The sequence below is a fragment of the Pelodiscus sinensis genome, chromosome 2, assembly GCF_052426305.1.
Source record: "Pelodiscus sinensis isolate ZL-2025 chromosome 2, ASM5242630v1, whole genome shotgun sequence".
NCBI classification, from domain to species: Eukaryota; Metazoa; Chordata; order Testudines; family Trionychidae; genus Pelodiscus; species Pelodiscus sinensis.
In genome coordinates this window covers 182592231-182602949 of record NC_143053.1, presented here as the reverse complement: position 1 = coordinate 182602949, position 10719 = coordinate 182592231, and the positions used below count along the sequence as shown (strand labels likewise).

At 44.6% G+C, this 10719-nt stretch overlaps 1 protein-coding gene across 2 annotated transcripts in view; it reads left to right on the top strand.

The window, feature by feature from the left end:
• Positions 1–1101: 1101 nt before the first annotated feature.
• DNAJC13 (DnaJ heat shock protein family (Hsp40) member C13) overlaps positions 1102–10719 on the top strand; it is an 87204-nt gene continuing 77586 nt past the window's right edge. The window contains exons 1-2 of one of the 2 annotated variants that reach the window (XM_075921899.2): positions 1102–1375; positions 8233–8313. In XM_075921899.2, coding sequence (XP_075778014.2) covers positions 8246–8313 — 68 coding nt within the window. In that variant the 5' untranslated portion in view covers positions 1102–1375; positions 8233–8245. The remainder of the gene's footprint in view (positions 1376–8232; positions 8314–10719) is intronic. The other variant, XM_075921900.2, reaches the window with a different exon arrangement.

Below are 10719 nucleotides of genomic sequence, written 5' to 3'. Positions count from 1 at the left end.
GGGGGTGGATGCACAAATTTTGCCTTTGCCCCCAGGGCACGTGACACCCTCCCTAGGCCTCTACCCCAGCCCTGTGAGCCCCACCCACACACTGACCCTCCCCCAGCCTGGCCCTCTGAGCCCCACCCACACACTGACCCTCCCCCAGCCCTGCCCTCTGAGCCCCGCCCACACACTGACCCTCCCCCAGCCCGGCCCTCTGAGCCCCGCCCACACACTGACCCTCCCCCAGCCCTGCCCCCTGAGCCCCGCCCACACACTGACCCTCCCCCAGCCCTGCCCCCTGAGCCCCGCCCACACACTGACCCTCCCCCAGCCCTGCCCTCTGAGCCCCGCCCACACACTGACCCTCCCCCAGCCCTGCCCCCTGAGCCCCGCCCACACACTGACCCTCCCCAGCCCGGCCCCCTGAGCCCCGCCCACACACTGACCCTCCCCCAGCCCTGCCCCCTGAGCCTCGCCCACACACTGACCCTCCCCCAGCCCTGCCCCCTGAGCCCCGCCCACACACTGACCCTCCCCCAGCCCTGCCCTCTGAGCCCCGCCCACACACTGACCCTCCCCCAGCCCTGCCCTCTGAGCCCCGCCCACACACTGACCCTCCCCAGCCCGGCCCCCTGAGCCCCGCCCACACACTGACCCTCCCCCAGCCCGGCCCCCTGAGCCCCGCCCACACACTGACCCTCCCCCAGCCCGGCCCCCTGAGCCCCGCCCACACACTGACCCTCCCCCAGCCCTGCCCTCTGAGCCCCGCCCACACACTGACCCTCCCCCAGCCCGGCCCCCTGAGCCCCGCCCACACACTGACCCTCCCCCAGCCCGGCCCCCTGAGCCCCGCCCACACACTGACCCTCCCCCAGCCCTGCCCCGAGCCCCGCCCACACACTGACCCTCCCCCAGCCCTGCCCCGAGCCCCGCCCACACACTGACCCTCCCCCAGCCCTGCCCCGAGCCCCGCCCACACACTGACCCTCCCCCAGCCCTGCGCCCCGCCTACTCTCAGAACCCGCCCCCAACCTATCTCTGCCCCGCGGGCTGACAGCGGCTCTCCGGCGTGCGCATGCGCACAGAGGCTGGTCTAAGGGCGGGGCGGTCTCTCGACGGGCAAGGGGACGGGGCGAGTCAGCTGACCGGTCCCGTGACAGTGTGGGACCCGACGGGGCTTGCGCACGGAGGGCGTTTCGCTGCCGGAGTGAAAATGGCGGCGTCCAGCGCCAGGCTCTGAGGGGCTCAGAGAGGCGGGGCGCTGCAGGCAGGGCAGGTGAAGCGCCGGCGGCAGCGTGCGGGTCTGTTCGCTGCTGTGAGCTCCAGCGCCGGCTGCGGCCAGGCGGTAGCAGGGGCTGGCGGGGACCGGGCAGCGCAGCTCACCGGCCAGGTAAACCCCGCGGGGCGGCGGGATCCCGCCGTGTCCGGCCCGCTCGGGGCGTGTGTGAGTGACAGCCCCGTGCGCTGCCGGCAGCTCGGTAACCGCCGGGGTGGCTGTGACGCCCCCTCCCCCAAACCCGGGCACCGACTCCTGCCTGCGCCGGGGGGTTTGTTACACCCCTGCTATTCCCCGCATCTCTCCACTGGCTCCGAGGCGGGGGTGCAGGGGAGGCTGCCACAGCCCGCCCCTCTCCAAGCACCTTTCCCCTTTTGCCCCATTGGGAGGGGGTAGCATGGAGGAGGCTCATATACACCTTTTCCTGCCCCACCTGGAGGAGAACTGGTAGTGGGGAGGCTGTTAGACACCTGGCGAAATCCTCTCCCCCACCCCTTCGGAAAGAGCCTGACACACCTGTTGCAAAAAACTCTTTGAGTGGTTTTTTTTTCCCCTGTACATCGGGAGGTAAGGTAACATTTACTGTAAAACTTGCTACTCCCTTTGCTGCTGCTGATAATTATCGTCCCCAGGGGAGGTGTTAGTGGATGCTTGAGAACTTGAATTTTCTTCTTTCACAGGTGGCTAATAACTCTTAATGTTAGTTTTTATCCTTCATCACTTTTCCTTTCCCACCATTGCATGATAAAAATCTTTGGGCAGGATGGTGCACTTCAGAAATAATTTGAGGATGGGTCACTTATTGTTGAGGAGGGTCCTCTGTCCTCAACGGGAAGTTGGACATCAGGTATCTGCAGCAGGTCTGAAGAGCACAAACTAGAGGCATGCCTTTTGGTTAGGTCTGCCTGAAAATGTGCACTTTCCCTGCAATCCTCATGAGTTTGGATACCTTCCTGCTTCAGTCTGGGTTATTTGCTTCCAAATGGGACTGAAGTTGGTTCAACTTTTCCAACATGAATTATATGATGGAATGGGGTTAGACTTTTGCCAGCAAGGCTGACAAGATTAAAATTGAGTAAATGTTTATCCTCTTACCATTATTTAGTCTGAATTCTTGGTGTTAATGATTCTCAGGAAGTCTCTTTTCCTGTTTCCCTTCTTCAGCCTTGTAAATTTTGAGCCCATGCTTCAGTTTATTTTTAGGAAAGATTTAAGTTTTGGGGATGAATGACTTGTTTCCGTCACTGCTGGCTCTGATATGTATATTCAATATGAAGTGCAAGGGGTGAGAACCTGAGTGATTCTGGTTTCAGCTATATGAATTTCAAGTTGAGGAAATGTGAGGAGCCCCTGCTCTTGCTATTTAACCTCTGCTTCATTTATTGGGCACAGACAAATTGCTGCTATTCTAAAAATTGTAGACTATTTAAATGCTAAATTGTTGTGAGTTTTAGCCCACTAACTTGAATCTTAATCCAGTCTGTGATTGCTGTAGGGGGCTAAAAGTTAAACCACAAAATCAATAATACCATTAGAATTAAAGGTGAAACTTCTTTGGTTAAAAATATGTTCAGCAACTTCCTGCAAATGGAAAGCTAATGCTTAAAGATTCATTCAAGTTAACACTGTTCCTGTGTAACCTATGAACACTTTTCCAAATTTTCTTTCTTCTTTTTGCTGCTGCTTTTGTCTTCCTTAAAGTCTCCATAAAATAACTCAGTTGTAAAAACCAATAAATCCTGTGTGTGTTCAACTGGTTCCTTTGAATGAGCTAGGATGTCACATTGTGTACGTTATATTTAAGTGTCCCGGGAACGGAATCATCAGGTATCATCTTCAGAATGTTCAAACTCTTGGTGTTTCGGGAATGGTTCTTAATGGTCAGACTTTGATTTTACATAAGTGATTCTGATGAGTATCACTTAAAAACCCTTCAGATCTTTAATAACTTCATCTATAAATCTTAATATTATCTATAAATCCAAATGTGTTATATATGTTACTGTGAAATTGTTCAAAGGCTTAGTTTATGTGGCCTGCATATGTTAGTTTAAAAATCTGAAACATCATTTCAGCAAACTTTGGAACATATCACTACAACTTAAATTGATAACAAATTCTCAACTCTGTACCTTTAAATTTAAAAAAAATCTACACTGAAGTCCATCCTGATACAGGCAACTAAATTGGTAATATTAATTATTCAGAAAATCTATATACAACTATTTTAAATGATGTTTGTCTCACCATTTTGTATCTAGTTTTCCTTTTTCCACATCAATTATACCCCAAAATATTATGATTGTGTTCCATTAATTTTTTTGTCACAGAACTTTGGGCTGCAGTAGTAACTTAAAATCCACAGTAGCAGGAAGAGACAAGTAATATGGGATTTCCAAATAGATGGCTTATTTCTTGGTAAATATCAGCTCATGAATGAAATAGGCTTCTGTTTAAAAACATAAAGTAGTAAAGGTTTTCTGAGCTGTGCAGTGGGAGTATAGGGTTTTTTACTTATTAAAAGTAAATAATTCAGTACAGTAGTGTGAGATGAGGTGTGTTGCACAAAGGGGAGTGGTAGGTAGGATGATACTTAACAAGAGACTTGCCTGAAATGAAGCTTGCTTTTAGAGAAAACAGCTGACATTTTCTTGTATTTCTTAAGAGACTCCATGATGAAAGGGAAACTGCTACTTTTCAAAGTCTTGTCTTATAATTGTATACAGGGAGCCAACAACATGAGAAAGCAAAATGCTCAGTTCAAACTGCCCCCCCACACACTTTTTGTTTGACTTAGAGAAAGCTTTAAGTCGTATCTTTGAAAGGTGCCATAAATTGTTCATTTGGATTAAGATCTTTAATAACTCTTGCAGGATAGAGAATAGAGACAATCATCAGTTTACCTGGAATGAACTTGTAGTCTGTCGATACTCTGAGTCTCCTAATTTAAAACTGAGTCAAGGGTTAGTATACAAACCCTTTTAGAAAGCCTGTTCCTATTCCCTCCTTCAGTCTCTTCACTTTAGCCTCTTTCCAGACGGTCTCCATTCTCTTTTTTCCATCCTCTGCTCAGTCTTGCCTCCATTCTTTCATTACTCCTTTTAAGTAATTCCCGCCTATCTTCCCTTATCTCCCACCCATACTTTATAATACACTTTATTAATCTTACCCCAGTATTACATGAGAAATTGTGGCACAAGTGATAATACCTGCAAACAGTCACGGTTGCCTCTGCTTGTATGTTGCCCTTTCCTCACACTGTCTTATCTATTTGTATGCTTGTCGGGAAGAGCACCATCAAATAGCTTTACTGGTGGTTCAAATTTAGTCTCCAGTTCTGGAAACATTGAATTAGATGAGTAACTTATGCTTGAGAACAGTGGTGGATAGAGGGCAGGGCAAGCGGGGAGGCTGCCTCAGGCCCTGCAAAACTCTTATGCATCCTTGCTTGAGAACTCTTCCATTGAATTAAATGGAACTGCTCATGAATGTGAAGTACTCACTTTTACAGAGGCTACACATTTACATGATTACTAGCTTTTTAATGTACTTACTTTTCCTTGTCTAGAATTTAGCCGAAAATATAGACAAGCCTATATTACCTGAGACTCTCAATTCTTAGCTTTACAGGTACAATTTTTCTATATTGTCACTTGATGAGATCTGAAGGGCACTGAGATTGTATTTTCCAGGGAAGTTTTTTGTCTAGTGGCTGTTCTCTTCAATTCTTAATGAATTAGTAGGAAGCTTAAAATTTGAAAATGAACAGTGGTCTTGTTAAAGAATCATAGAAAAGTAGAGCTGGAAGGGACTTAGGAGTCATCTAACCTACCCCCTTGTGCTGAGGCGGTGATAGGTATATGTAGACCATCCCTCCTAGAAGGTGTTCAAAACCTCCAGAGGCAGGGATTCCACAAACACCTTAAAAACCTGTTTAAGTGCATAACTATTCCTAGGCGCTTCAGGGGATAGCCAAGTTAGTCTGTTACAGAAAAAAACAGCAAGCAAGTGGTCTGATAGCACTTTATAGAGTAACAACATGTAGAAGGTATGAGCTTTCATGGGCACAGCCCACTTCAGATGACCAGAGTTATGACTAGGGGATAAGAAAACTAGAAATAGGAGAATGGAAGGGGAGTGGGGAAGAGGGGAGAGAAAGATGCTGTTGCCCACCCCACTACCTCTATACATAAAGTATCAGGAGAAAGGGTGCTAAACCTGAGTAGATAAAGATCAAAGTCAATGGATAGATTGGTAAGGCAGGAAGGATACCATTCAGAAAGCTGTTAGTGCCATCAGTGATAGGTTAGATATTAGGAAAAACGATTTCTAAATCTCCTTGCTGTAGGCTACTGACAAGCAAACAGTCCATATCAAGGCCAAGCAAACATTTAGAAAGCCTTTTTCCTGAGATACATATGCATTTTTAAAAAGTTGCTGTGGATAACAGCCTATTGAATGGCTACAAAAGACTATTCTAGTGTGCAGAAAACCTTAGTAAAACCATTAAGTAACCCAGTAGAAAACATTTTAAAAAAAGCAGTTAGAAACTGCTTTCAAGTAATAAAGAATAAAATCAGAGTTCCAACATGCTATGATAAATCAGAAGAATCATAGAGCTGAAAGAGACCTCAGGTGGTCTACAAGTCCAGCCCCATGACAAAAGCAGGAGCAATCCCAACTATACCCCAATCCCAAGATATAACTCAGTCTTCAATTCACTAGCTCAGTTGTCATCTTGACTGGTTTGTGTCAGTAGATACTTGCATAAATAACTCAGTATTTCTAAAGTAAGTTGCCCATGGGCCATGTAACCTGAATAAACTCTCAAGATGTGCTGGTTTGTAAGACTGTAAAAGTGAATGTATGTAGCTGGAGGTGTATTAAACAAATGACTCATACGTGTTTGGGCTAATTTGTGGTTAGGAATGTATCAGTTTGATGAATGTCATAGAACTCTATTTAATATCCTTGAGACTTGTGAAGAGCTCCACAGATTTGAGAATGTTCCCTAAGCTAATATTCCAGCATAGATGGATACTTTTTCAACTCTCAGATACTGTTTGATACCGTTGGTAATATTGGACTACTTGCACATCCACTATAGTGAAATATTTTCTATGGTTCTCTCTCGATTATGCTTTAGATAATGTTCTTGTCTAACGTAAATAACATCACATTTGTAGCTATATGTTCATAGGTATGTATATAGGCTATTGGGAATAAGACTTTTCCCTGTCTTGCTCTTGCCCTATAGTGCATATAATGATCAATAACACTGAATGATAACAAGAAAAATATGAAGGTATGGAGAAGAAAACGTAAAGACTGGCATCTTGATGATATCCAAATGGATAGAATAGAAAATACTTATTTCTCTGAAAAGTGGCCCTAAATTGCAAGGAGTTGACAGATCTTCAGTACTTACCACTTGGTATGCAGGCATTAAAAACCTCCGGCAAAGCAGAATTCATTGTAGTGGTACTTCAGTTCAGCACCTCACATCACGCATTACCTTTACTTTTTTGTGGCTCTGTAAATTTTTGTTTTTCAGAAGTGACCTATATTGTCATTGTTTTTTAATAATACATTAAGTTGTGAAGTCACTTATCAAAATGGCAATCAGGCTTCTGAGTCATGTAAGTGCTTTCTCTTTAAGGACTGTGTCCCAAATTCATCATTGAGTTTGATTCTATGTAGCTAGTAAATGATATGCCTTTTTTCCATTCAGGCATCTGAAACTTTTCCAGTGTGGACCACACTTATGCATAAATAACTCATTTAATTCAAGACTGCCTGTCCTTCCATTTGTATTGTATCCCTGCAGTAACAACTTTCACAGAAAAGAGATTTTTCTGGATATTAAACTTTTTTTTTAGCTGTCTTGGGGGAAATGTGCTGATTTCACCTAGTTTCTTTCAGTAAAACTAAACTCTACCTTTGTCTTCACTGTATTTATTATCTTGGAGTAGTTGAGGGATGTTAGTTATCCCAGGTAAAATGTACACCTCTCAGCAGTGAAGACTTAAACAGTTAAAAGTAGACAAAGCTAAAAGCACAGCTGCATCAGCACTTTAAACGGAAAGTGTGGGTGTGGGTTTTTTTCACACTCCTGAGCCAGAAAATTACAGGACTGTAAAGTGCCAGGGCAGTCTTGGCCTTAGTGTCTTGTCATTTAGCTACTATGATGGGTGGTATAGAAAACCCAAAGTTATCTATATTGAGTATTTAGAACATTTGATTTTAAGTACTATAATGTAACTAAATACTACATAAGATAATGTTCATGACCATTAGATTTTTCTGCTCTTGGGGCTCCCCCTCAGTTCTCCCATCAAATATGCTCAGCTAATAAGTCAATGTTATGATCTTTGATCCAGACTCATCCTGGAATTGGAAAATAAAACTGTTTCCTCCCCTTCACTGCTCTTATCACTATTTTTGCAGCTGGGTCTTGGTTAAATTGCGCTGAGTAGCAGGAGCTAATTACTCTCATTGGTATATTTTATAGAGGTAACAGGAGTAAAATGACTTTAGCCAGGCAAGAAAACCTATCTTGACTTAACATATTTGATTTTGTGTACTCTGAATATCACTAATATTGCAATATCACTAATTTTGTTTTTCAGTTTTTTAAAGTGGGTGTTTTGTGTGCACTATAGGTGTGCAGACAGTAATATTAGTGTGTTTTAAACAGGTAGAAGTAATGCAGTATTATCTGCTCCTAGATCATTGCATGCTGGTAATAGGGAAGAATACTTAATCATTTCTCCTCCTCCCTAAAACATAGCTGAAAACCATATTCCTTCCGATAGCTAAACATGAACGGTGGCTGGGTATCTCAGGAGGTCTTACATTGCGAACAGACCTGCGTGTAAGATAGAAATATGTATTTTTGAGCATATTGGTCATTGGTGGTTGTATTTGGTCTTAAGATCTTAAGTACTAATACAAGATCTATCTTGTTTCAGGTCTGGGCACAAAATGAATATAATTAGGGAAAATAAAGATCTTGCTTGTTTCTACACAACAAAACATTCATGGAGGGGAAAGTAAGTAGCTTTAAATCAATTACTTTGTCTCATGTCCATACAAAATACTGTCATGTCTAGTCAATATAGCGATCTCATGCTGTTTCTGATCTCTAATTGTATACTCAGTATTCAAAAATGTGGAGATGAAGGCTGTAAAGTCTGTTGTGACTGCCTCTTCAGAAGCCAGAATCATTGCTACTTAACCAGATGCTCAGCCTGCCTTCATCCACTTCCTTTCTAATTCTCATCTCTCTGCTGTAGACTTCTCCAGTTTTCAGAAGAATGCATCTGGGCTCTGCAATCTGATTGTCTTGGTTTCTGTTACATTAGTGAGATTAAAAAAGTGTTTAGTCCAAGTATTTTAAATTATATCTCTACCAGTACTTGACTGTTTAGAAACTGCTTTTACATTGGAGTAATATTTTATTTCCCCTTTAATGGACAAGCTCATTAGTCCACTTGTTCATGGATTGTATTATGGGTTAACTGCTAAACTACTTACAGAGATTATTTTGAGAACACCTGCTCTGATGTATTATAGACCATCTTAAATCTTTCACTAGATAATGTAAAAGAAACCTTCTAGTATTTCAGATAGAACAGTGGTTCTGAACTGGTCGTAGGCTCTCACCTTTGCATGTTGCTCCAAAATTTAACTTCCATACCATAAGTTAAATATACTTGGAGTAAGTTTGTTTTAGAAACTGTTGCCGGAGCTGAAGAACATATTAGTGTTTCAGGCACTGGTGCAACTAACGTATTGTTGGCAATAGTGGCAGATCTTTGTAAAATTCCCTACTGTAGACAAGGCTTTAGAACAGGGCTACTCAACTTTGGAAGTCCCAGGGGCCGCAAAGATACTCTCAGCACATGCCGAGGTCCGCAGTTTGTGTAGTTGCATATACAGTAAACTTCCGGTAATATGGCACCTTTAGGACCCAGGGGGTTCTGGATTATCAGCTATGCTGGACTAACGGAAGGGGGGGCTATGAGGGGTCTGAAGTGGAGTGGGAGGGGATGCCACCCCAGACAGTCCGGCTCTGCCCCAGGCGTCCCTGATTCAGCCGCTGCTGGTCAGTTTCAGCAGCAGCAGCTGAATCGGGGATGCCTGCAGCAGAGCAGCTGGGGTGCTGCTGGGTTGGTCCCGCAGCACCGAGAGGTGGCGCTACGGGACCAACCCGGCAGCACCTCAGCTGCTCTTAGGGACGCCTGGGGCAGAGCAGCTGGGGTCCTGCCCGTTTGGTCCCGTTGCGCCATCCCTCGGCACTGTGGGACCAACCCGGCAGCACTCCAGTTGCTCTGCCTCAGGTGTCCCCAAGAGCACCTGGGGTGCTGCCGGGTTGGTCCCACAGCCCCGAGGGGCAGCACTACTAAGGGACCAACCCGGCAGCACCCCTGCTGCTCTGCTCATGGCTTCCCTGATTCAGTTGCTGGTCAGTTTCAGCAGTGGCTGAATGGGGGAAGCCTGTCCGGCTGCCCCAGCACTTCTGGGTTCCTGATGGTGCCGGACCATCAGGAGTGCCGGAGCATTGGATGCCAGACTAATGGAGTTTTACTATATATGCAAATAGCTTCTTTCACACAGACGGGCATGAATACAAAGATTAAGGCAAGACTACACAACATGCAGGCCCCATGTAAGTCTGTTCTGCTGATACTAATAAAATGCAATATTTACCTGATTTCGACCCCCATGGCAGCACTTTTAATGAGCAATGACAGTCTAGGGATTTAACTACTAAAACGTGTATCAACTGAAGACTATTGTTGACCACTCCTTTGTTTGTTTTGGCTTCACAAAAGTCCAGGGGCCGCGTGTTGAATAGCCCTGAAGGATATGTGGCTTAGCATTCATATGAGCTAGGTTCAGACATGACAATTTTTCCATATATAATTTTTGTATGCTGTAACCGTGTGAATGTGTGGATATTGAGGCAAAATGTAATGTATTTGAGGTTTTGTAAACAAGTCACAATTCAAAGCACAATAGTCATTAACTTTATTTACTGATTCTGGTTTGAAAATAAAACCTAAGTCTACTTGATTCAGTGCTTGGCATATAAGTTGCCTTATCTATTTTTAAAAGCAAATCATCCACTTAAGAATGCTGCTTAGTACCAGTGCTACAGAAGGACTTTGAAAGAAAGCGCTTACTGACATTGTAACTTAAAACAAACAAACAATACACGAGCTAAAGCTTCTTAAACTTATTATAAAAATGCCATATGACCACATGCCAACCTGTCACTTGTTTTGAACATAGTGGCTATCTGAGAAACTGTGGCATCCAGAAGTGTCACTTCAGTGGTGACATGAAGGAGAGGGAAAGTAAGCCTCTGGCAAGTGCTTGTTTCAACCCAAACATGAACTCAGGAGACATAATTGTATGTTCTAGAAGCATCAGTTGTAAAAAAAATATGAAAA